At 49.0% G+C, this 27,247-nt stretch overlaps 1 protein-coding gene across 3 annotated transcripts in view; it reads right to left on the bottom strand.

The window, feature by feature from the left end:
* The window catches only part of EML5 (EMAP like 5), a 327,745-nt gene that overhangs the window by 83,561 nt on the left and 216,937 nt on the right, over positions 1-27,247 (bottom strand). For all 3 annotated transcript variants that reach the window (XM_039537037.1, XM_039537038.1, XM_039537039.1), the window contains exons 22-26: positions 24,547-24,658; positions 22,703-22,830; positions 20,496-20,637; positions 9,036-9,188; positions 427-558 (exon numbers count right to left, since the gene is read on the bottom strand). In XM_039537037.1, the coding sequence (XP_039392971.1) occupies positions 427-558; positions 9,036-9,188; positions 20,496-20,637; positions 22,703-22,830; positions 24,547-24,658 (667 nt within the window). The remainder of the gene's footprint in view (positions 1-426; positions 559-9,035; positions 9,189-20,495; positions 20,638-22,702; positions 22,831-24,546; positions 24,659-27,247) is intronic.

The raw sequence follows: 27,247 nt of genomic DNA, 5'->3' as shown, positions 1-27,247 counted from the left end.
AGACAAAGCAAGGATTTGTTTTCTTGGAAAAGAGATGCAACAATACATTGCTCAGAAGGTAGAAATAAAACAATACATTACATGTAAGACATATAAGAATCTAGATAGAACTTTTATCTTACTTCATCAAATTGCCTTCTTTATAGGTGTCTAAATTAGGTATTTTTACGCATATAACATCGGCATCCTTAACTGAGGGAATGAATCTGCCATTGGCATCATAAATTCACATTCTAGGTATACCAGATAAAATAAAGCATAATCTGCATGTTTAGGTTAACAGAGAGTATTACCCTTTGACTTCCAATGAAATTTAGGCTCCTACATGCTTAAATCACTTTTGAAAATAGGATTTAGGCTCTCTTGAAAATTTTACCTATAATCTAATTTTGCAGTTGTCATTTATATTCACAAATGATTACTTACCTCTGATGTCCCAGTCCATGTGTGTTATGTAACTGGAGGCGCCCTTGCAGATTCCTACTCGCTTACTGCTCATTACATTGTAGATGTCTACAAAGCTGTCACATGATGCCACCGCTAAGTATTTTCCAGAACCTAAAATGAATTGGAACATAAGACATTTTTCAATGTTTTAAACCTTAGTGGATAAGCTATTACCCTTTGACTTTTTGGATCTCAGTTAAATTCAATTTCCAGCTCTTTCTGAAATAGATGTGGTGATCCACAACCAACCCCTGACAGATTAGCATCTATATCACAAAATAACCAAAAATGTCATAGACCTTGTCTACACTTGTGGTGGTATGTGTAGCTACATGTGGCAGGAAAAGGCAGGCTGCATCCACACTCACTGCAGTGCATAACTACATGTGGCAGTGAAAGGCTCCAGATGTTCCCCACTGCTGGAGCCTTTCAATGTGGTGAAGAGAGGCTCTGGCAAGGAGGAGGCAATAAGACCCTACACTGCTAAAAAGAGCAGTGTAGACAGGGCCCCAGAGAGGCACTGCTTGGGCATGTAGAGCACATGTGTAGGGTATATATATCCTGGGGTTCAGGCATGCACTCTGCTTTACTCACCCAATCAGTGCCTCACTGTCTACACCAGTGGTTCTCAACCAGGGGTTCGCATACCCCACGGAATACGCAGAGGTCACCCAGGGGTTACATCAACTCATTTGGATATTTGCCTAGTTTTACAACAGGCTATATAAAAAGCACTAGTAATGTCACTACAAATTAAAATTTCATACAGATAATGGCTTGTTTATACTGTTCTATGTATAATACTCTGAAATGTATGAGCAATATTTATATTACAATTGATTTATTTTATAATTTTATTATAAAATGAAAACATAAGCATTTTTTCAGTAATAGTGGGTTAGGGCTTTCCTCCCCCTTGCTTGGTTCTTGTCAAGCAGACAGAAAGCAGAAGACCATAGTCCAAAGTGCAGGCAAAGTGATGTTTATTGGGGTTAATCTAGCAAACATATCTATAGCTCTGTACACCGCAGAGCTTTCCTTCTTCCCCTCTCCTTTCTTAGCAGGCATAATTATACCTGTAGTGCATGCTCTTGGTCCCACTCCTTACAATTTATGGTCATGTTCCATTTTGGAGGCTCCTGAGTGTGAGGGCTTTGGTACCACCTCTTTTGCCCCATGGGAGGGGGTAAGCAGTGAAGTTATGTTTCAGCCAGGGTCACCTTTTCTCTGGCTTTTTCAGTATTTTTTTTATGCTTTTTCCCCAATCCCATCTTGCCCCTCCTGACTGGTTGCTTGGCCTTGCCTTGTTATAGGAGTTGAGGCAGTCTTCAAGTGTATGCTCGTATATTAAACTCCCACCATACCCAGCAACACTTTAACTCTCTTCCTTATCTCATCTCATTGTGCTATAAACCCCATCTCTTTAGGCAGAAGTAAAAGTGTCTTTGTTGTTTGTTCACACATATTAGTAAGGATATCAAAGTATCAAAAATCAAACTCAAAATTCTATCCCAGACTAAGAAACAGGCCTATATACTAACACTGTGCTGTGACACTTGTATTTTTATGTCTGATTTTGCAAGCAGTTTTTAAGTGAGGTGAAACTTGAGATACGCAAGACAAATCAGACTCCTGAAAGGGGTACAGTAGTCTGGAAAGGTTGAGAGCTACTGGTCTACACCGCTAGTTATACCCCTCCCAGCTGGGTGTGCAGTGTTTGCACTCTGCACCTGGTTGTAAGGCTAAACATACCCATAGTCTGAGACAGACAACCCCTGTATCTTTAAGGAACAATCAGAAGTGAAAACTTGAAAATCCAACCATTCTTTCCTTCACAGAGGATGGCATGTGTAATATTAAGGTTGAAGTAACAGCAGGGCAGTATTTGTGTGATCTTTTGCACCATGTATCTACATCAAGCTTTGTCTATAGGTAACGAGACTGCTTCCGCTGAGGTGGTGTTAATGCCTTGGGCTATACATTTGGGTTCCTAAATGGGAGCTGAGCTCTTCCAAAAAGCTGATCCCAATCGGGTGCTGAGCACTTTCAAAAATCTGACCCTAAAGCATTAATGATGCTTCAAATAAATTGTTCTCTTTAGCTATGCGTAAAGTTTCATGAAGATACATAGTGTAAAATGTCACACAGAGACTGCCCTGCAGTAACCTCTACCTAATACAAGTTGCCAGATTTAGCAGCTCTCATTATTTCCAATGGGAGCTAATCACTTGAAAATCTATTCATTACCTTTATGTATCTAAATATGAGCTGAGCTCTTCTGATAATCCTGCACTTAGCCTCCAAAGTGTGATAATGTATCCAAGCAACAAATGATAATATTAATTCCATTTGCTAAACAATGATAGATATAAAACAGGAGAAAAAACGGTTACCCACCTTTTAGTAACTGTTGTTCTTCGAGATGTGTTGTTCATGTCCATTCAAAGTAGGTGTGCGCGCGCCGCGTGCACGCCAGCCGGAAGATTTTCCCCTAGCAGCATCCGTAGGGTTGGCCCCGGCACCCCCTGGATTGGCGCCACTATGGCGCCCTATAAAGGGGCCCACCGACCCTCCACCCCCTCAGTTCCTTCTTGCCGGCACTCCGACAGAGGGGCAGGAGGGTGGGTATTGGAATGGACATGAACAACACATCTCGAAGAACAACAGTTACTAAAAGGTGGGTAACCGTTTTTTCTTCGAGTGGTTGTTCATGTCCATTCAAAGTAGGTGACTCACAAGCCTAACCTTAGGTGGCGGGGTCGGAGATCACTGCTGACTGGAGTACTGCATGACCGAAGGCTGCATCATCCCTAGCCTGGTGCGTGATGGCGTAGTGTGACGAGAACGTGTGGATGGAGGACCACGTGGCCGCTCTACAAATCTCCTGAGTCGGGATCTGAGCGAGGAACGCCGCAGAGGAGGCCTGCGCCCTAGTGGAGTGGGCCGTGACCGGAGGGACAGGGGCAGGTCGCGATCCACGAAGAGATTCGCTGAGAGGAGACAGGGAGCCCTTTCATCCTATCCGCCACTGCGATGAAAAGCTGAGTTGAGCGTCTGAAAGGCTTGGTACGCTCGATGTAAAAAGCCAAGGCCCTGCAGACATCCAGGGAATGTGACCTCCGCTCCTTATTGGAAGAGTGTGGTTTCGGATAAAACACCGGGAGAAAAATATCTTGACCCATGTGGAACTGTGAGACGACCTTGGGTAGGAAAGCCGGGTGAGGTCTAAGTTGGACTTTGTCCTTATAGAAGACAGTGTACGGGGGCTTGGATGTTAACGCCCTGAGCGCCGACACCCTCCTGGCCGAGGTGATCGCCACCAGGAAGGCGGTCTTAAACGACAAGTACAACAGGGAGCACGAAGCCAGAGGCTCAAAAGGAGGTCCCGAGAGGGCGGAGAGGACCAGATTCAGGTTCCAAACAGGGGCTGGCTGACGCACATGCGGAAATAACCTGTCCATACCTTTGAGGAAACGCCCGACCAGCGGGTTCGCAAACACCGAGGTACCCCCCCTCTCCTGGATGGAAAGCCGAGATGGCCGCCAAGTGAACACGAATCGAGGAGAGGGAGAGGCCCAGTTGTCTGAGGTGGAGCAAATAGTCTAGGACAATGGGGATTGGGACCCCCAGCGGATTGTGACCTCGCTGACCCGACCATATGGAGAAGCGCTTCCATTTGGCCAGGTAGGTGGCCCTAGTTGATGGTTTCCTACTACCAAGCAGCACTTGTCTGACCTGCTGGGATCACTGCATCTCCACTGGGTTCAGCCATGGAGCATCCATGCTGTGAGGTGAAGGGACTCCAGGTTCGGGTGGCGGAGGGAGCCCTGGTCCTGCGTGATCAGGTCCAGGAGCAGGGGCAGCGTCAGGGGCGCCTGAACGGACATGTGCAGGAGTGACGTGTACCAATCAGGATTACCCGTGCGTGGTCCCTGCAAATCTTCAAAATCACCCTGTGTATCAGGGGGATTGGAGGAAAGGCGTAGAGCAGACCGACCCCCCAAGACTGTAGGAAGGCGTCCGACAGAGACCCCTGACTGTGGCCCAGGAGGGAGCAGAACCGTCGGCACTTTCTGTTTTCCCTCGAGGCGAACAGGTCTAACCAGGGAAAGCCCCAGAGCTGGAAAATTGAGCGCACCACATCCCATTGGAGGGACCACTCATGACCCCGGAACGAGCAGCTGAGGGTGTCTGCCAAACCGTTCTGCTCCCCCGGAAGGTAGAACGCCGTCAGGTGGGTAGCATTGTAGACGCAGAAATCCCACAGCACGAGGGCTTCCCTGCACAGGGGAGAGGAGAGTGCACCCCCGTTTGTTGATATAAAAGACTGCCGACGTGTTGTCCGATGGGACTGAAACACATCTGCCGGCCAGGTGGGACTGGAAGGTCAAACAAGCTAGGCGAATCGCTCTCAGCTCCCTGACATTGATATGCAACTCGAGGTCCTCCGGCGACCACAAGCCCTGTGTCCTGAGGTGTCCCAGGTGCGCTCCCCAACCCCGATCCGAGGCATCCATTACCAGGGAGAGGGAGGGCTGAGGGGCAGCGAAGGGGACACCCATGCACACTTTCTGCGCGTCGAGCCACCACCGCAGCGAGGTTAGCACCAAGTGGGGAATGGACACCACTGAGTCCAAGGGGTCCCTGGCCGGGCGATATACTGTCGCTAACCAGGACTGTAGCGGGCGAAGCCGGAGTCTGGCATGGTTTACCACATAGGTGCACGCCGCCATGTGACCCAACAGCCAGAGGCAGACTTGTGCCGTGGTAATCGGGGTGCGGTGCAGGCCGAGGATGAGCTCGGAAATTGCACGGAACCTGGATTCCGGCAGGTACGCTCTGGTGTGGGTGGAGTCCAGAACTGCGCCTATGAACTCTATTTGTTGCATCGGAGACAGGGAGGACTTGGCTTCGTTCAAGAGGAGGCCGAGATTGAAAAAGGTCCGCCTGATGAACAACACCTCGGTCTCCACCTGCTCCTTGGAGCAGCCCTTTATGAGCCAGTCGTCCAGGTAGGGGAATACCTGGATGCCCCGCCTGCTCAGGAAGGCCGCCACGACTGCCATGCACTTCGTGAAGACCCTTGGAGCAGCTGACAGGCCGAACAGGAGCACCGTGAACTGCAGATGGGCGTCGGCCACGACAAACCTGAGGTACCGACGGTGTCGGGGAATTATGGCAATATGGAAATAAGCGTCCTTTAAGTCGAGGGCAGCATACCAATCTCCTGGATCCAGGGAGGGAATAATCGAGGACAGGGAGACCATGCGGAACTTGAGCTTTCGTACAAACTTGTTCAGCCGCCGCAAGTCTAGGATGGGTCTCAGGCCCCCTTTCGCCTTCGGTATTAGGAAATACCGGGAGTAGAAGCCTTTGCCCCTGAGCTCCCGAGGGACTTCCTCCGCCGCCCCTGCCTCCATGAGGGACTTCACTTCTTGACTTAGAAGTTGCTCGTGAGATGGGTCCCTGAAGAGGGACGGGGAGGGGGGCTGGTGGGGCGGGAGGGAGGAGAACTGGATAGAATATCCCCTCTCTACCGTGCGGAGCACCCAGCTGTCCGACGTGATTTGGGACCAGGCACGGTAGAAGGGGGACAGATGTGACCCAAAGGTAGCGGTAGAAGGATCCAGAGTCTCGACAGGTAGGTCGCCCTCGACCGTACCATCAAACAGGGGGTGTAGGCCCCGATAGCGGTCTCAATTGACCGGACGCCTGGCCGGAGGGGTGGCGCTGGTGATGCCTCCTGCCATTTCTGCCCCGCCTGCGCCCCAGCTCCTGGCGAGTCTGAGGCTGGTAGGGGCGTGGGGCCGTCTGCAGCCTAAACTGCCTGCGCTGGGTCACAGGGGTATGCAAGCCCAGCGAGCGAAGTGTGGCCCACGAGTCCTTTAGGCTATGCAGATGCTTGTCCGTCTTTTCTGAAAACAACATCTGCCCCTCGAAAGGGAGGTCTTGAATGGTCTGCTGGACCTCATAGGACAGGCCCAAGAACTGGAGCCAGGCTCCCCGCCGCATGACCAGGCCCGTGGCCAGGGTGCGCGAGGCTGAGTCCGCCGCATCTAGGGCAGCCTGGAGAGAGGCTCGGGAGATCAGCTTCCCCTCCTCCACCAGGGCCGAAAACTCTGACCTCAAGTCCTACGGAAGGAGCTCTGTAAATTTTGACATGGCTGAACACGTGTTATGACCATATCGGCTTACAATTGCCGGTTGGTTGGCAATGTGGAGTTGTAGGCCTGCCGTGGAGTACACTTTTCTGACAAAGAGGTCGAGTCTTTTAGCGTCCCTGCTCTTTGGTGTTGACCCCTGAAACCTTTGACGCTCCCATTGGTTGGCCGCATCCACCACCAGGGAGTCTGGGGGGGGGAGAGGTATACAAGTGTTCGTCCCCTCTAAAGGGCACGAAATAGCACCGTTCCATTCTCTTGGCAGTAGGGGCCAGTGAGGCTGGCGTTTGCCATAAGGTGCGGGACGTATCCGCTATGGTCTTTATCAGCGGGACAGCCACCCTGAGCCAGGATGTCTACTACAGGGTCTGCGTCCACCTCGATTTCCTCAGCTTGGATTGCGAGGCTCTGAGCTGCTCACCGGAGCAGTTGTTGGAGGATTCGAGTGTCCTTCAGGGCCGGTGCTGCAGCCGTGCCCAAGACCGCTTCGTCCGGGGAGGAAGACAAGGAAATTACATGGATCGGCCCTTCCTCCGGTGCGTGCAGTCCTTCAGGGTCCTGTGGCACATGGTACTGAGGTTGCGGGGCCAGTTCCGATTCTAAATGCGGCACCGCGACCGGTACCGGGGTTGCCAGTGAGCGGCTTGGCGTATCTGGCAGTGGCTGCTGAGCCCGAACTGTAGCCACTGCCAGTGCCGAACTTGGATATGGCACACCCCTGCCCGGCGACAGTGCCGGTGGAGGAGGCAGCTGCGCCGGGGCCACCGACGCCGAGGAGACCGAGGCCGACCTTGATCGAGGACCAAACGCCTGGCCTACCGACTGGTGCTAGGCCCAGGGGGTCCAAAACGGCCACTGCAAGGGCAGATGCTATTGCTGCTGCCACTGTGGGTAACGCTGGTGGCTCACCCCCGAAACCGATCTTCTGCTCCGCAACCGGCTGGAGCGGTAGGAGTCTGCCTCTGAGTCTGAAGTCTCTGAATACGAGGACCTGGGGGGAGCAGCACCCGGTGCCATTGGAGAGCGGTGCTGAGGCAGCGGGGAGCCTCTCATCTGGTCCAGTGCCGCCTTAGCGGCACGGTGCGGGGAGGGAGGCGACAGCATGGCCGGCTTGCTCCTCGATTGTACTGGGGGACGGGCCGCGGTAGGCAACTCCCTACGGTGCGGGGAGGCCGGCGCCGGGAGTCCCATCAAGTCTGAGGCCGCCTCGAACGCCTCCAGTGTCGAAGGGAGGCGCAAGTCTCCGCTGAGGTCCGGGGATCTAGGCCGGTCCGGACTCGACTGCCCTCTCTGTAGCCCAGCCTGTCCGCTTGCACCTGCGGACGGCGTCGGCCTCGGGTCCTGGTGGGGTGACCGTTCCCTCACCGGCTTTCTCTTCTTAGCGGGCACCGGCGACGGTGAGCGGTGCCGCACTGAGGCCGACTTCCTATGACCCGACTCCGTCCGGTGCCGGGTTTTAGACGACTTGGGCTGGGCCCTAAGTCCTGATGCCGGTGCCAGGGCGCTCTGCAGCGAGGAAGACGTGCTGGGCACCCCCTCGGTCGGTTCCGGGCCCGAGGGTGGCCGCAGGGCAGCCTCCATCAGGAGGACTAAGTCTTTGAGCTCTGTCTTTGAGAGTTCTCGGGTGGAAGCCTCTGCAGATAGAGCACTGGTCCTTTTGGTGGCTCTCTCCGAGGCACCTCAAACAAGCAGAGTGCGGGTCACTCTTGGGCATGAATTTCCCGCAGTCCTTGCAGAGTTTAAACCCAGGGGACCCGGGCATGCCCCAGCAAGCGACGAAAACTTGAGGGGGACCTCCCAACTACCACGAACTATATACAATGACCTAAGTAAACTAACTATAACGAAACTATATACACGGACTACACAGAAGGATAAGACACTGCTAACTTGGTATTGCAAGAGAAGTTCCAGCTAGCCGTCACCGGTGGTAAGAAGGAATTGAGGGGGTGGAAGGTCGGCGGGCCCCTTTATAGGGCGCAATAGTGGCGCCACTCCAGGGGGCGCCAGGGCTGACCCTACGGACGCTGCTAGGGGAAAATCTTCTGGCTGGCGTGCACACGGCACGTGCACACCTACTTTGAATGGACATGAACAACCACTCGAAGAAGAACAAGTCTTCATTTTCCCGTTCTTTTGAAGGAGATCCAGAAGGTCCACAAGAGATGAAGAATAAGATTTATGTCCATTTGTTTCTTTCAAATTTCCATAGAGTGCATAAAGAAAGGAACATTATCAAGGTTTTACATCTGAAAAGTGACCTTCCTTTAACACATTCTAACAATTGATTTGATACAATTATGGAGAAACACAAGTGTCTTCTCAGTGAGGAAACCAAAAATCCCAGTATGCATGCTTATATTTTACCACAGATATGAAGTTCAACCAACTTGGATTTGATAATTATCACCTTAATGGATCACTCACCAGGAGAAAATCTAATCTCTGAAATAACATCCTTCCGGTGGTGGAAGGAGACTAGATCCTCCAGAGTGTCTGCATTCACCATCAAGAAACTTCCATCATTGAGACCTACAGCCAATGCCTTTCCATCAGGAGAAAAGCAGCAACATCTGCCCCCTGGAAGAGACACAAGAGCTATTTACTTATTCTTTCATTAAATATTCTCCATTTCTGGTTTACCTATTTGTCCAAAAGTTAGGAAAGATTAGTCCTGCAGTCCTATGTAAACCACACTTTTTTTCCCCGAGAAAGAATTCCAAGAGATAATACAGACCCGCTTCCATGAAAGTACACAGATTCTGTTACTGGATAAGCAGAGGTATGACTTCACATTTATTTGTATAATTTGAATTTTTTTACTGGTATTATTATTTATTTTACATTCGTGATCAGGGTAAAGATGAATATTGTTTTACATATTTCTGTGTTGCTCACCACGATAGCAATTGGTGCCAGTTGTTTGCTACAATGTGCTCTCCTCATACCAAGCGTACAGCAAGGTTCGATCAGTTACAATATATTTTCATCTGTCAATATGCAGCATAATGCTGAACACTATATACTTAGCCCTTTCTTTCCTTCTCTTCAGATTTCACAGAATCTTCTTCTAACATTTCTAAAATGTGCTACTCTTCCTCTAATTTCACTGCTCAACCCCTGGGGTATGTCAGAGTTCTCTTTCCTGGACTACTGCATCTGGCCTGATCTCTTCCTTTCTGGCTCCCACCACTTCTGTCTGTAGAGAATTCAGCAGCTAAAGTATTCTTCCTTTCCCATCACTTCCTCTGCATCAAATCTGGATTCTTCCTTTTTGTTTCTTTTGAACCATTGTTCTTCTAGCTTTGTCGCTCATGTCCATTCCATGCCCAGTGTATGTGCACCACGTGCACTGATGCCAGAAATTTTTCCCTTAGCAGTATCTGTTGGGTCGGCTCTAGTGCCCTCTGGAGCTGCGTTTGTGCACCCTCTCAGTTCCAGGAGTAAGAAGGCGGGTCATGGAATGGACATGAGCAACACATCTTGAACAGTTTTGAAAGATTATTAACCATTTTTTTTCAAGTTCTTGCTCACATCCGTTCCATGCTAGATGGTTCATAAGCAGTACCCCAGGAGCAGTACTCCCAAAACTGGCAGTTTCTTGGGCCTTTTGATGGGGTAAACTCATTCCACACTGGATGGGGAAGAGTTAACTCCTCACTATGGGCAGAGGAAGCCATGCCCCCCTGTATCCCTACTGGGCATGCTCCAGGTGTAACACCACTATAAGAGGGGACAGCCCAGCTCAGTCTGGGTTAACCACCAGAGAGGAAGGACACTCCTTGCCAGCTGCTGCCCAGGAACCACTAGAGCTCCAGAATGCGGAAGTCAGAGGAGCCGAGGCCCCAGCAGACGCCCAGCTACCTGTGGATGCCCAAGGGAGGTCTGAGCTACAGGGAGTTGCACAGGCTGAGGAACTCAGAGACCCCAAAGACGTGCAGATCGCCACCAGGAATAACACAGTAGGAAGTAGCCTGGGAGGGGACTAGCCATTGTCCCAGTGATGCTCAGTGTGTTGCGAACAGATCCCTGCTGACCCAGTGGTGGACACAATTGACACTGACAGAGCCCTGGGCTGGGATCCAGTGGAGCAGAGAGGGTCTGGGTCCCTCTACCTGGCCGCCACCCATTCCCCTGGGGTGATGGCCCCCCCCCCCAACTGGCTGTTAGGCCATATAGCCCCACCTAGAGGACAACTCTATTGACTCCAGCCACTAGGCCATACAGCCCTACCTGGAGGGCAACTCTACTGACTGACTGCCAGGCCTTATTGCTCTGCGTCATGAACCTGGGGTATCTCTATTGACTTTGGCCACCAGGCCTTACTGCCTGGAGGGTAGCTCTATTGACTGATTGCTAGGCCATACATCCCCACCCAGAGGACAACTCTATTGACTCTGGCCACCAGGCCTTATTGCCCTGCAAACGTGGGGTCTCTCTGTTGACTCTGACTGCTAGGCCTTGCTGCCCGGCGGATTCTGGCTATCAGGCCTTACTGCCCTGCAAACCTGGACTATCTCTATGGACTCTGCCCACTAGGGATCAGGGCGATTACATAGATTCTGGCCATTGGGCCGTAGAGCCCTGCAGATCAGGGCAACTCTATGGACTTTAGCCCTTAGGTCTCACGGCCTAGAGACAGAGGCCAACTCAAAGGATGAGGTGAACTCACCCGGCACTGGACGGGGTCTCCCCACCCCATCACAGGCCTATTGGGTGATGGCATATTGGGATGCCTAGGCATGAAACAATGACCAGGTTGCAGCTCTGCAGATGTCCTGGATTGATACCTAGGCAAAGAAGGCTGCTGATGAGGCCGAGGCTCTTGTGCAATGAGCAGTCATGATGGATGGAGGCTGGACATTCACGTGTTCATAGCAAACCCTAATACAGGCAGTTATTCAGGATGAGAGTCTTTGGGTTGACACAGGTAGCCCTTTCAACTTTTTCGCTATTGCTACAAAGAGTTGCATAGATTTGCAGAAGGGCTTGGTTCTCTCAATATAAAAGATGAGGGCTCACCTAATGTTCAATTTATAAAGCTGTTGATCCTCAGAGCTTTTGTGAGCTTTTGGGAAGAAGACAAGTAGAAAAATGACCTGATTGTTGTGTAATTGTGGCATCACCTTTGGAAGAAAGACCAGATGGGGGCACAGGTGTCCTGGAAGAACACTGTGTAAGGTGGCTCTGACATAAGGGCCCTGATCTCAGAGACCCTTCTGGCCAAGGTAATTGCCATCAGGAAGGCTACCTTCCAGGAGAGAAGTAGTAGGGAGCATGATGCTAATGGCTTGAATACTAATCTGCCATTCACTGGGGGGGAGGGAGTGGAAGGCTCAGACAGCTGCCAGATGAACCATAATAGAGGAGTGCCAGACCTTGCTGCTTTAGGTGGAGCAAATAATCCAGGATAGAGTGAAGAGAGGATCCAGATGGAGAGAGATCCTGTTCAAAGGCCCAACAAGTGAAACATTTCCACTTGGCCAAGTATGCACCCTGTCATAAACAGATAGTTAAGGGTTAATGCCTCTTTTACCTGTAAAGGGCTAAGAAGTTCACCTAGCTGACACCTGACCAGAGGAACCAATGGGGGAACAAGATGTTTCAAAAGGAAGGAGAGAAGTTTCCTTTGTTTAGTCAGTTTCAGTTTCAGCTGGAGTGAAAAAGATCAAGGAACCAGCCTCTTATCAGAGTAAGTTTTAGAAAGGAATAAATAAGTTTATGTTTATTTCTTTGTAACCTGTCTTGTGCAATTAGAGGAAGAATCAAATTGGGTATTTGGGTATTTTTTTGGTGTAACTAAGGTTTTGCCCAGGGGAACATCCTCTGTGTTTGGAATCTGTTGTCTGTGAGAGTAGCTGGTATGCTAATCTCTCCCAGTGTGTTTTCTTTTACCTTTCTTTTCTTTAATTAAAAGCCTTCTTTTTAAAAACCTGATTGATTTTTCCTTGTTTTAAGATCCAAGGGGATTGGATCTGGACTCACCAGGAATTGGTGGGGGGGATGGTTAAATTCTCCTTGTTTTAAGATCCAAGGGATTTGGATCAGTGTCCACCAGGAAATTGGTGGAGGAGTCTCTCAAAGCTACCCAGGGAAGGGAGTGCTTGGGGGTGGTGGCAGCCAGACCAGATCTAAGCTGTTAATTGAGCTTAGAGCTTCTCATGCAGGTCCCCCACATCTGTACCCTAACGTTCAGAGTGGGGAATGAACCTTGACACACCCCTAGTGGAAGGCCGCCTACTACCTAACAAGATCTGTCAAACCTCTTCTGAGCACGCCTTTTCTTCAGTGTTCAGCCATGCAGCATCCATGTAGTTAGGTGCAGGGAAGTGAGGTTCAGGTGAAGCTACCGGTCATGGTCTTGTGAAATCAAGTCTGGGCAGAGTGGGAGCACAAGTAGAGCTGCCACTGAGGTCCAGAAGTGTCCCAAACTAATGCTAGAACTGTGGCCATGCCATCAGGATAACCCTTGCCTTGTCCCATTTGATTTTTAGGAGAACCTTGTAATGTAATGATTGGAGATATACCAATCTCCTAGAACTGGAAGGGACCTTGAAAGGTCATCAAGTCCAGCCCCCTGCCTTCACTAGCAGGACCAAGTACTGATTTTTGCCCCAGATCCCTAAGTAGCCCCTCTCAAGGATTGAACTCACAACCCTGGGTTTAGCAGACCAATGCTCAAACCACTAAGCTATCCCTCCCCCCATTCTGATCCCCTTATGAGCCAAGGGGATCAGTGAAAAGACATACAATAGGTGGTCTGCCCATGAGAGCAGGAAAGCATCGGAGAGGGAGCCCAAGCTCTGCCCACACAGTGAAAAGGACTGATGGCATTTCCTGTTCTGCCTGGTGGTCCACCTGGGGAGGCCCCCACCTCTGGAAGATGACATTGACAACCTCTGGGTGAAGAGACCACTTGTGGCGAGAGGAGGACTTTCTGAGGTGATCTGCCAACACATTCCAGGCTCCCAGGAGGTAAGAAGCTTTGAGATGAATGGAGTGTCTTGCACAAAAGTCCAATACAGCAACAGCCTCCTGACAAAAGGGTGGAGGATTGGATCCCTCCTTGCTTTTTGATATAGAACATGGCTGCTGTATTGTCTGTCAGAACTTGAACCACCTTGTCTGAGACCCAGGGAAGAAATGCTTGGCAAGCCAGGCACACCGCTCTGAGCTCCCTGACATTTATGTGCAGGGAGTGTTCTTCTCAGGACCAGAGGCCCTGAGTCCTGAGGTTGTTGCAGTGGACTCCCCACCCTAGATCTGACACATCCAAGTCTAAAGACACCGATGACTGCAGGGCCACAAATGGCACCACCATCATTATCAACCTTAGCTCTCCACCAGCTCAGGGAGGCAAGGACCGGGGGAAGAATCATAAGACTGAGTTCAAGTGACACTTGAGGAGTATACTGACGCTAGCCACATCTGTAGGAGACTGGGGTGCAGTCTTGCATCTTGAACCACATAAGTGCAAGCCACCATGTGGCCCAGTAGCTTGAGGCACACTTGAGCTGTCATGATTGGGTGGGCCATGACCTTTGTTCATATCAGGTTTGCCATTGACTGGAACTGAGCCTCTGGCAAGAAGGTGCTGGCCTGGGTCAAGTCGAGCACAGCCCCAGTAAATTCTATTTCTGAAATGGGAGAATTATTGATTTTTGCTTGTTTATCAGCAGGCCCAGGACCCTCAACATGCTTCAGACTGTGTTGATGCTGTCTTGCACTTGAGCCTGCAACCAACCTTGGATCAGCCAGTAGTAGAGGTATGGGTAAACCTGAATGCCTCGCTGCCTAAGGAAGGCTGCTACAACTGCCATACACTTTGTAAAAACCCTTGGGGCTGCCTATAGGCCAAAGGAAAGGGTAGTGAATTGGTAATGGCAATAACCCACTACAAACCTGAAATCTTCCGTGGCCATGGAAGACAGAAATGTGAAATTATGCATCCTTTAAGTTGAAGGTGGCGTATCAATCTCCTGGGGCCAGGGAGGGAATGATGGAACCCAGGAAGATCATGCGAAACCTCAGTTTCCTGAGATATCTCTGGAGGTGATGCAGGTCCAGGATGGGCCAGAGCCCCCCTTTTGCCTTTGGGATTAGGAAATACCAGGCATAAAACCCCTTCCCTCTCAAGTCATGAGAAACTTCCTCCACAGCCCCCATATGTAGGAAGGATTGCACTTCTTGGACAAGCAGCTGCTCATGAGAAGGGTCCTTGAAGAGGGATGGGGATGGGCAGCAGGAGGGAGAGTTGTATAAAAACTGAAGGGTACATCGGATTGTCACTGTGCTCAGGACCCATCAGTCTGATGTTATGGATGCCCAAGCTGGGCTGAAGAGTGACAGATGGTCAAAAAATGAAAGAGGGACAGATCTGAAATGGCAACTGGTACAGCGCCCTCTGACGTACCTTCAAAAAGTCTGCTTGGGCTCGCCGGAGTATCTCTGGGGCCCTGAGAAGCTAAAGTAGACGGGGTGGTTGGCGCCGCTTAAAACCTCTGCCTTTTCTCTTGTAGGGCTCCTGTCTTGGAGATCCTGAGAACCAAGGAAGCTGCTGGGGCCTGAAATGTTTTCTAGAGGCAGATAGAGCATACAGGCGTAAGGATCATAGTGCAGCCTTTGAGTCTTTCAGTCCATGAAGTCTCATGTCCATCTGCCCCGAGAAAAGAGAGGAGCCTTCAAATGGGAGGTCCTGGATAGACTGTTGGACTTCTTGGAAAAAGACAGAGGACTGGAGCCAGGAACAGCGCCTCAGGGTGACCACAGAGGCTACTGTCTGGACCGCTGAGTCGGCAGCATCCAGAGCCGCCTGGAGAGAGGTCTTAGCCATATTCTTACCCTCCTCTAGGAGGACTGCAAACTCCTGCCTTGCCTCTTGAGGCAAGAAGTCTTTGAACTTAGTCAGGGAGTCCCACAGATTAAAATCGTATCTCCCCAGAAGAGCCTGCTGATTGGCAATACACAGCTGGAAGCTACATGTGGAATAAACCTTTCTTCCAGAAAGGTCCAGTTTCTTAGCATCCTTTTATTTTGGGGTAGCACTCGACTGGCCCTGCCTGTCCCTTTTGTTCACTTCCGACACCACCAGGGACCCTGGGGGAGGGTGTGAGTATAGATATTGAGAAGCTGCTTGCTGGCACATAATAGATGCTGCTTCTCTGCCCCTTTTGAAGTGGGGGCCAGAGAAGAAGGAATCTGCCATAGGGCTTTGTCTGGTCCCATCTTTGCCTCATTGATGGGTAGGGCTACTTTGATATCCTGGCTGCATCCACTAAGGCTGTGTGATGTCTCTTGAGCTCCTTGAGCTCCAAGACCAGGTCTGAAGTGACCTGCTTCAGAAGGTCCTGAAATCATCCTGGGGAAGTAGTCTGCTGGGACCTGCAACAGCATCATCTGGGGAGGATGAGGGGGAGGCTTTCATTGAAGGAGGGACTCCTTACTCTCCTTCTGCCTCGACTATACCTACGGGGCTTTGGTACTGGGATCGGTGCTGGAGTCTGGATCTGATGCTGAGCAGGAAGGAGCAGTAGCCTGCCTCCAAGAGGCCACCAAGTAGGAGCAGTGGGAGTCAGGCCCTGGTTCTAGGGGAAACTCCCAGGGGTTCCAGTAGAGCCACTACATCGGCCAGTAGCCCGTTAGCCAGGCACGCACCTGGGGACCAGCAGTAAAGCTTGGTGGGGTGTAGGCTGGGTACCGATGTTGGGCTTTTCTCAGTACATAGGGCTCCTCTTCAGAATCTGAAGAGGATTCCTCTGTCGGCGACCAGGGTGGAGCAGTACCCACTTGTGCGGCCATATGGTGCAGGGGCTCTGGGGACCAGTGGTGTGCCAGGGAGCAGGACGCTGGGAATCAGGTAGGGCTTGCCCCTGGATGATGTTGGGGGACCCAGTGCCAGGAAGGCACCTGATGTACCTTGTTCCCTCCTGCTTCTGGAGGCCAGAGCTGGTAGGTTCCCCAGTGGGGCTGGAGGGACCAGAACAGAGAGAAGGTCCCTACCTGCCCGATAAACCTCCAGGGTTGATGGCACCATCAGTCCACTGGTACCATGGTGACTCCCTGGTGTCAGCAGAGGGTCCTTCATCAGCCTCAATTCCCTTGATGGAGTTGACGGTGCTGACGCAGGTCCAGGGGTAGAACAACGGCCTGGCATGGGTCTTACTCCCTCTCCCCACTTTTCTCTCTTTTGTACCGGCAAGTGCCCTCTCTTGCTGTGCTGCTTTTTGGGTTTCTTCTGTGGCACCGGGGATGGAGAATAGTGCTGGGAAGAGCTTGGTGCAAGGAGACAGGTTTGAGGGTGGCTTTCATGAGGATAGCCTTTAGTCTGATGTCTCAGTCCTTCTTGGTACAGGGTCTGGAGTCTTGACATATTTTGCACTTGTCCTTAACATGAGTTTCCCCAGAACCCTTTAAATAACTCAAGTGCGTGTCACTTACTGGCACAGGTTTGGCATAAGGCTTGAAGCCTGGGTACCAGAGCATGCCCGGCCCCTGGAGTGAAAAGTCCTTTGATTATAAGAACTATATATACTAGCTATATACACCACCCCAACTTGCAAAAGACTATACACACTAAACCAGGGGTCAGCAACCTTCAGCATGGGGCCCATGAGGGTAATCCACAGGCGGGCTACAAGACATTTTGTTTATGTTCACCATCCGCAGGCACAGCCCCCTGAAGCTCCCAGGGACCGCAGTTCGCCGTTCCCAGCCAATGGAAGTTGCGGGAAGCGGCAGCCAGCATGTCCCTAAGGCCCACGGTCCTATAGTATTAACTATAGTATAATCCTATAGCCTGCTTCTTGTCCCCACTCTGTACCTATTCCCCCACCAGCAGCATGTCTCTCTCTACTTAGTTCCTATTCCTCCCTCATACAGCCAGTCTCTGCCCCCACAGACCCTCCTCCTCTCCTCTGCAGCCTGACTCTACCTTCCCACCCTACTTCTTGCTCCCACAGCCTATCTCTGTCCCTCTTCCCATTTCCACAGGCCACAGACTCCCTCTCCCACTCCATCCCTCACCCTCTGCATTTCCAGCTGATTCCTTCTCCTTCGCCATACTAGGGGAATGATCTCACTTCTGATGCCTGGCACTACAGTGGTCCCTACTGGCTGGGAGGAGTACTCACAAGGGCACATCTACTCAGCTCCTACAGCCCTGAAATGGAGTGCACCCAGTACTGGCATAATCTTCAGGGAATTTAGTTGCTAAACATTAACCAACATCTACTCAGCATGTGCGAACTGTAATTTTCAGAAGTTTGTTACTCTGCCAAGTTTTGATGGATTTTTACAGGAAGCACACATCCTGACACAAAGGCAACACTCCTGATAAATTTCATGTGCCTATTCTAAAGCACAGAGGTGCTGCAGCTTCTCAAGGAAACCCAAAGTTTTTTAACATGAGTAAAACAATGTATTTCTCTACCATGTTCTAGGAAACACAAGAATCATTTTTGATGAATCTTTACAAAACAAATTCAGCCTGAGGCATACACCTGGCATGGAAAATTTCAGCCTAAACTGTTAAACATTAGGAAAGTTATATGCAATTGAAAACAAAGTCTTATAATGGCAACCTTAACTAGGGTGACCAGATCACCCAGGTCAAATATCGGGACATGGGGGGGGGGAAACAGGGACAGAGGGGGAAAAAATGGCGGCAGAGAAAAAAAAAAAAATCCCCCACCCCCGATCCCTCCTCCCTCCACAAGCGCTGGAGGGAGGCCCGGAAGACTCAGGGGAGCGCGGGGCTGGGGTGAGTGTGAGTCTGGCCTGGCCCCAAGCAGGCAGGACTCGGGCGCGGTACCTGGAGGGAGAGTAGGGGGCGGCCTGCAGGGCCAGGCGGCGGTTGTTCTCCCCACCTGGGCAGCGGGACTTGGGAGCAGCCGCTGCTGCAGCTCCCACTGCCGCGGGGGGAGGAAGCGGCCGCTGGCCAAGCTTGGCGGCTGCGGCTCTAGCACCCATTAACCCCCTGAGCCCAGGCCTGCTGCGGGGACCCAGCGCGCACCCAGCCCCTGGCCAGTCGCGTCTGGGCTGGCTGCCCAGCTGGTGCAATCCCGCGGGCGGCCCCGGAGTGGGGGCAGCAGGCCCCAGCCCCCCCATCCCGCTTGGGTCCCGCAGGAGAACGATGCCTCCGCTGCGGGATTGCACCAGCCGGGCAGCCAGCCCAGACACGACTGGCCAGGGGCTGGGCGCAGCGTGCGCGTTGCTGGGTCCCTGCAGCAGGCCCAGGCTCGGGGGGTTCTGGCCCGGGCGCCAAAGCCGCAGCCGCTGAGCGCCACGTGCTTGGCCGCTTCCTCCCCCCGCGGCAGTGGGAGCTGCAGCAGCGGCTGCTCCTGAGTCCTGCTGCCCAGGTGGGGAGAACAGCCGCCGCCTGGCCCCGCGGGCCTCCCCCCTACTCTCCCTTCAGGTACCGAGTCCTGCCTGCTCGGGGCCAGGCCAGACTCACACTCACCCCGGCCCCGCACTCCCCTGCGTCTCCTGGGCATGGCATGCTTGGCAAGAGGCGGGGATTTGGGGAGGGAGCCAATGGGGGAAGGAGGGGGCAGAGTCAGGGCGGGGGAGGGCGCGAGCCCTTCTGGGCTCCGGAGCCTTTGCTTGTTTGTCCAGTGTCCCGACCTAACATTGGTCGGGACGCGGGACAAACAAGCAAATATCGGGACAGTCCCGATAAAATCGGGATGTCTGGTCACCCTAACCTTAACTATAGGATTCACTACCATCTCCACCTATAATCAAGACTTTTTTCTCTGTTAACGCACACAAAACTCAACTAGGCCCTCACCCCTACCTGTTTTGACTCTGACAACTTCTTCCTCACTGGCCTTGTTGAAACCCACACACCATTTATTCAATAAGTAGTTGCTAATACTATCAGTCTTGCCTATTCTTCCCACTCCCCTCTTTAAATCCCTTTACTAGGTCTCTCTTCTGCTGTATCAAATTCAAACTTCTTGCTCCCACATTTAAAATCCTACAGCTCTGCCTCTCCTTGTATCATCCTCCCCTTCCTTGCTCCACCTGCTTGTCTGGTTTTGCCACAAGAGTCTTCATTCCTTCTGCCACACCATCCCTTACATATGCAACAACCTCCCTGAACTAGTCTGTAAATCTACTATACCTATCCCCCTTTATGTTGTTAACCATATTCTCCCTGTACTTCCCTCCTATTGTTTATTACCGTCACTTATTGCATCTAGCGTTAAAATTAGATTATAAACTCTTCTGGGCAAATGTGTCTTCCACAGTGTCTAGGACATTGGAGCCCCTCTCCAGATTAGGGCCTTTGGGTACTTCCACAATATAATTAATTAGGAATTTTCTTCTTCTTCTTAATAATAATTAATAATAATTGATGATAGTAATAACAACCACCTTTCAGAGAGCTATCATGATATTTTCTGTCAGCTTCAGATACTTCCTGGCAGAACATCTCCCCAGTTTTAATCCCAAAACAAAAAAATCCACACAAAATTATATAACATCATGATCATGTCAAATAACAAAAAAGGACCTTCAGCATCAATGCTGTGATTTCATCTGAAAATACTCATGAGCTAAAATTTTATAGTATATATACGATACATAAAATCAACCATTGTTTAAAAATGCCTCCAATACTAGATAAAAGGTGCTGGGTTTAATGCTGGGGCTTCATCCTTTATTTTAAATTTTCTGGCTTTTAATTGTTAACAGTCTTATGAAACACTATTACATTTAAATATTTCTTGCAGCTTTTATCTGTTGAGTCAGTAACGTCTTGTCACAGAAATTGTTTGAACTAGAGAAAACTTAATATTTTCACATTTTGTCTTTGCAAGATTTAGAATGCTAATTTGTGTTAACTTAATTCAATTACAATCTCTTTTCATAGTAGCATCTTACCCTTTTTCAATTTGCGAACAGCTAACATACAATGGCTAGGAGATAGATCCCATATTCTTAAGGTTTTGTCATCACTTACAGTGGCACAAATAGGTAAATGAGGATGGGTGGCTAGACCCCAAACTTCCCCTTCCATGTGACCCTGTAAAAAAAAAAAATCTATCAGGTAATTTTATTTCCAAAACTGGAAGGGGAGAAAAAAAAAGGATGCTACAAAACTATACTGAGAATGTGGAAATCTTTGTTGGATGATAAAGAAAACTTCCTAATGAAAACACTCTTGGTTCAGTAATCAGCACAGAATATCTTAAAAATAAAAAGCTTCTAAGTAAAATGTAATATAAAATTAAAGTAAATTATATCTGAGAAAATTGCCCTAATGATTTGATTCACTAAATTATCTAATTTATAGAATCTTTTTGTTAACCTAACAATGAAGGCCCAAATTGTCACTGGACTATTCATGTGAATAATTATGACCCAATTTGAGTTAGGAATTCACAGTCTGGCCATAAATGTGCATTCTATTACAAAGAAAAAGCCCAATTTGTAAAAAAGTATTTATAAACTTCCTTTTATAATCCTTCAAAATATACATTCATTATTTTAAGTTTGTGCTTAAGATAAAAACATACTATAAACAAAATATTAGCATATCTTTTGAGCCAGGCTCTGCTAAAGATATAGATATATATATAGATATAGATAGATATAGACATATATCTCTTTTGATTTAGGATCTAGTATGCGTGCGTGCGTTTTAAAAATCTGTTGTTCATGCATTGTTGCACTGTAATAGCTCTTCATATACATTGATTAAATATGCATCTTACATATATATGAACAGAAAAGAACAAAGCCACAAGAATGATTCAAGATCTGGAAAACTCATGTTACAATCAGAGACCTAGGAAGCTCAGCCTGTTTAGGATAGCAAAGAGAAGGCTAACAAGTGACTTATCATGGTTTATAGGTACCTACAAAGGAAGAAGGTATCTGATTGTACTGGGCTCTTCAATCTAGCAAAGCCATAACAAGATCCAATGGCTGGGAGCTGAAGCTACACCAATTCAAACTGGAAATAAGGCACCGTGTTTTAAACAGTGAGGTAATTAACCATTGGAACAACTTACCAAAGGGATGTAGTGGATTCGCCATCACTTGAAGTCTTTAAATCAAGAGTAGATGTCTTTCTAAAATATATGTTCTAGTTCAGTGGTTTTCAACCTTTTTTCATTTGTGGACCTCTAAAAAATTTCAAATGGAGGTGCGGACCCCTTTGGAAATCTTAGTCATAGTATGCAGACCCCCAAGGGTCCACAGACCACAGGCTGAAAACCATTGCTCTAGTTAAACCAGAAATTATGGACATGATGCAGGAATTACTGGGTGAAATTCTAGGGCCTGTGTCTTGCAAAAGGTCAAACTAGATTATCGTAATGGTCTCTTCTCTTTTAAAATCTCTGAATTTAAAATAGTTTTCAGACTTCATTAATAGTTAGAATGTTTATTATTTTATGTTACTTCTGTTTGAAGTATAATCATATACTTATGATAGAAACTTACAAAGCCCAGCAGATTCTGGGAAGGAAGTGGGGGTGGGGGGAAAGAATATATGGGTAATTATGATGGGGTATCTTGACCTCACACCAGGGAACCAAGGGTTATCGAGCAGCTCTGGGTCCTGAAGGCCAACCCAGCCGCAGCTGCTGGGCATGCTCACAGCGGAGAAAGCGCTCCAAAGGAATCAACTCAGCTCAGTCAGTGCGGACTGAGCAAAGGAGCAATCTTATGCTGGTAACCCCTGGAGAGAGGCTGCAGGAGCGCCGCACTGCCTGGACCAGACCCCGCAGAAGAGCCACTGAAGACCCCTGTGGAGACCAGGAACAGAGGGCTGGAACCGAACGACAAAGACTCTGGTGAGAACCCCCAAACCTGTGAGTTCATAAGATGACACCTTTTGTGACTTTGGAGGGGGCTGAGAATGCAGTAGGAAGTAACCCAGTGAAGAGGCTTGGTGGCATCTGCCCCCCAGGCTGCATATCTGACCAACCTGTCACAGGCTCTGGGCTGGAAACTGTTAGAGCAGGGAGGGCTCAGGTTCTCCTACCACTGGCTGCAGAGTCTCGCTGCTGGGTGACATAGCTACAGACTCTCGCCACGGGCTCAGATGTTGAACACCCTGACAGTAATATTTTAAAATGTACCTGAACCAGCAGAGTTATTGGTCCACTTTTATCCACCTCCAGTATTTCCCCATTCTTTGTGCCCACTAAAATATGACCATGTCCTAACGATATGGCACGTATAGAAGGGTTGTCTTCTAAGAGGAGACCTAAAACATTAAATTTTTAAAGGTGTGAGTTTAATTTCAGAAGTATATACATTACACCCACATTTTACCAGATCAAATTCAACAGAAAAGAAGTCCTAGCATTTTCCTGCATACAAAATTGGCTACAGTTGTGGAGCTTTAGCACATATTAGCTAATTTTTAAACGTGCTCTGTATCATTGTTACCGAAGCCATATAATTTATTCTGTGCCAGCCTCCCAGTTTTTGTTACCCCACCTTCTCTAATAACCCTGCCATATAAGGCAACTGTCAATGATCTTCATGTTCACTAGACTCTCCCTGAGGTTCAAACAAGGTGGAGAGCATTAACATGGCTATCTAATAAGCATGCTACAAACCACAGTGAAAGAAATGTGTGTATATCTATGATGCTATCTATCTTAAAGTTAGGGTGGAGTACATCAGTAAAATGTGTTAAACTACTATTTTAACTGTAATAGAAGTTTAATAAGGAAATGGCGAGCCACCCTTTTGACAGTCTAATGATGTAAGCTAAGAACAAAAGATTCTTAGTTTTTTTTAGGGAAGACGGACAGAGAAATCTCCAGAATATCAGACTGGAAAAGCTGCATATCAGGACCAACACCAGCCAGCAAATGGGAGAAATTTGAAGGAACATCAGGCCTGAAAACCTTTCAGTACTCATACATGATCACATGAAAAAAAGCCAGACAGAGTATTAAACCTGCAATAGAAAAAAATATTCTCCCCTCCATTCCTTTATTACAAGGCAGAACAAATAGGAAGATTAAATATGGACCCCCATGGTGCCATTTTTGAGAATAATTTTTCAGAGCGTAATCTCTCAAATTTTTTTAAACTACCCTCACTTCTGTAGTAGTCCATTGAGGTCTGTGAAAGGAATGACAATTAATTCCAAATCAACCTGCTGATTGAGCAAAATAGAAGACACTGAAGAGTTTATGGAAATGAACTTCCCCAAAACATATAACTGTAATTCAGTGTAACTGTTACTAGATTTTTATAAGCCATGCACAGATTCTCTCTTCAGACCATGGGTTGGTATTAGGTTAAGGATTTAATATCTTCCAGGCCAAATGTAGTTTTGTCATTGATCTTTGTGGCCCGTATTCAAAATGCCCTAATTGGAGTGAGTGTTTATCCTCAAAGATTTACAAATATGTTCAATTCACAAATAAAACTATTTTTTCCTTTATGGTTAGTCTTGCAAACTCAACTTCTGATCAGTGTTAAGCTTGGTTCTTTCCTTCTGATGTATAATCATCAGCGATAAAGGTTCTATAGAACAAATTTGCCTTCCTGGATGTGAACAGGTGAAACTGACTGAGACTTAGTAAAAAATTCAGGTTTTTGCTACACAACTGAATCCCCACAATCACTGTCTCCTGGCTGGCTTGGTCTTAGTACTATAAGGCATGAAAAGCATTATTGTTGTCATTAAAGAACACAGATATGACAGAATATACAAAGGAAGCATATGGTTTAGGTTAGACGTTGCTACTTTTACTTAGTCATTTTTTCAGAGTAGAAGCACACTTTAAACAGAACAGTTTTCAAATACAACTTTATTTTTTCCCTATTTCGATTTTTACTACAGCAAAACTTGATTTCCTTTTATTGTGGAGGGAGGAAACTTAGAAGAAAAAGCTTACTAAAGACAGTGTTTAAAGGCAGAATAAAACAGAAAGGTTTGATGTACTTACTATACACTCACCTTTAGAGCCAGGGGCCAAAGCAGCTCGTTTGATGGCATAGGTTTTGAGACAGCGTTCAAAGGTGTCATCCCAGAGAGCCACTACCCCATCCTTTCCACCAGTTACAAATCCCTGCCCAAAAAAGTAGAACAGGATTAATTCATAGGTTGTCATCAGTGAATAATTTAGTATTTTTTTAAAAAAGATTATCCTTACTTCTACAATTACTTGTGCCAATACTGACTAGCATATTTGTGAATGTGGGGAAAGGTTACATCTGTATTTTAACTTTGTGGTTTGGGACCCTTTTCTCTAACAGGAATACTCTATTTCTATTCTTCTGCCTATGTCAGAAGACTGAAATTGTTTCATAAGGGGGAAAATATTGACAATAGATAAACTGGCAATAAAGCTGTAATCATTTGATGTTATAAATTAGGAAAAACACAGTTTTGTCTTAAACAGTCACCAATCCTATATCTAAATTAATTATAACTGTGACAAAAAATGAACACTGTAGCTCCTTCGGCTGAAAAGGACATACTCTGGTTTAAACTTATATCTATTCCAGATGACTAAAGCCTAGTTTACATACAAGTTTTGTACCAATGTTACTATTTTAGTCAGCGGTGTTTGTTTTTTTAACTGAAATAGTCCCCCCTGTGGGGACGCAGCTGAACTGATATAAAAGTGCCTTATACTGATGGAGCTTATTCCCCTTCCCATATTGGAATACCCATACCAATATATCTTTATATTAACAGAAGTATACCAAACTAGAGGGCTTGTGTTGCTTTAACTATGCAAGAAGAGTTAAAGTGGTATAGTGTAGACAAGGCCTCACTTCAGGGATTGGCAACCTTTGGCACGCAGGCCATCAGGGAAATCCGCTGGCGGGCCAGAACGGTTTGTTTACCTGCAGTATCCACAGGTTCGGCAGATCGCAGCTCCCACTGGCTGCGGTTTGCCGTTCCAGGCCAATGGGGGCTGCGGGAAGCGGCACGGGCTGAGGGATTTGCTGGCCGCCACTTCCTGCAGCCTACATTGGCCTGGAACGGTGAACCGCAGCCAGTGGGAGCTGCGATCTGCCGAACCTGCGGACGCTGCAGGTAAACAAACCGTCCCGGCCCGCCAGCGCATTTCCCTGACGGCCCGCATTCCACAGGTTGCCGATCCCTGCCTTACTGGATGTTGGCACTGTAACAGTTTTCAATTTGTAATCCAATAAAGCCCATATAATAGTTACTAGATTATATACACAAGGATACAGGATTATATACAATGGATGTAGTTAAAAAGTTTATTTCATTTACGGATTTTCTACCAGTTTGGAAGAAATTTCCTATGCATAAAATAGTGAAAATTGCTATAAATGGTAGAAAGTTTCAACCGGGAATGCCTGGTTGAAAAGGGACCCTGGTGCCTCCAGTCAGCACTGCTGATCGGGCCATTGAAAGTCTGGTCGGCGGCGCAGTAGGGTTAAGGCTGCCTACCTGCCTGCTCTGGCTCTGCACAGCACCCCGGAAGCGGCTGGCATGTCCCTGCAGCCTCTAGGCGCAGGGACGATTAGGGAAGCTCCGTGTGCTGCCCCTGCCCCCAGCGCTGACCCTGCCAGGAACAGCAGCCAATGGGAGCTACGGGGGCGTGCCAGCAGGTGCGGGCAGCACACACATCCCACTGGCCCCTCTGCCTAAGGGCCACATGGACATGCCAGCTGCTTTGGGATGTGGTGTGGAGCCAGGGAAGGCAGGCAGTGAGCCTGCCTTAGCCCCGCTGCGCCGCCGACTATGAGCCGCCTGAGATAAGCAGTGACCGGCTGGAACCTGCACCCTGAACTCCCTCATGCACCCCAACCCCCTGCCCCAGGTCGGAACCCCGTCCCACACCTTAATTGTGCCCCAGACGCTGGGCCCCCCACCCCCTGCTCCAGGTTAGAACCCCCTCCCGCACCCTAACTCTCTCCCAGATCCTACAGCCCCCACTCGCACCCCAGCCCCCTGCCCCAGGTTGGAACCCCCTCCCCCAGCCCTGAGCCCCCTCCTGCAGCCCAAATCCCTCATCCCCACCCCAGAGCCCACACCCTCAGCTGGGGACTGCACCCCCTCCCATACCCCAACCCACTGCCCCAGCCCGGAGTCTGCTCTCGCACTCCAAACCCCTTGGCCCCAGCCCAGAGCCCCCTTCTACACCCCAAACCTCTCATCCCCAGCCCCACCCCAGAGTCTTCCCCACCGCACCGTAATTCCCTAGCCCAGGCCGGAGCTGGAGGCCTCACCCACTCCCACACCCCAACCTCCTGCCCTTGCCCAGTGAAAGTGAGAGCGAGCGATGGAGAGCGAGTGATGGAGGGAGGGGGCTAGAGTGAGTGGGGACAGGGCCTCAGAGAAGGGGCAGGGCAGGAGTGGGCCTCAAGGAAGGGGCAGGGCAGGGTAAGGGTGTTTGGTTTTGTGCATTTAGAAAGTTGGCAACCCTACATCTGCTCAAGTCTTCACATAGTTACAAACATAACTGGCATATGTTTCTTTTAATGCAATGTAACAGAATCCCCTTTCACCCGGAGAGTCCCTCCACTTTACCTGCTTTATCCACTTTTACTCTTAAGGCATCATTAAACAGGAGGGCATGCAGCTCTTAAAATCAGTGAGAGGAGTCACTGTAATATAATGACACAATGCACTTCCTCCTAATGGGAAATGCAACACTCTCAGTTCCCGCTGACTC

Source organism: Mauremys reevesii, linkage group 4 (genome assembly GCF_016161935.1).
Source record: "Mauremys reevesii isolate NIE-2019 linkage group 4, ASM1616193v1, whole genome shotgun sequence".
In the NCBI taxonomy this organism is placed as follows: domain Eukaryota; kingdom Metazoa; phylum Chordata; order Testudines; family Geoemydidae; genus Mauremys; species Mauremys reevesii.
The sequence above is the reverse complement of the archived record's forward strand: the minus strand, read 5'-3'. Positions and strand labels throughout refer to the sequence as shown.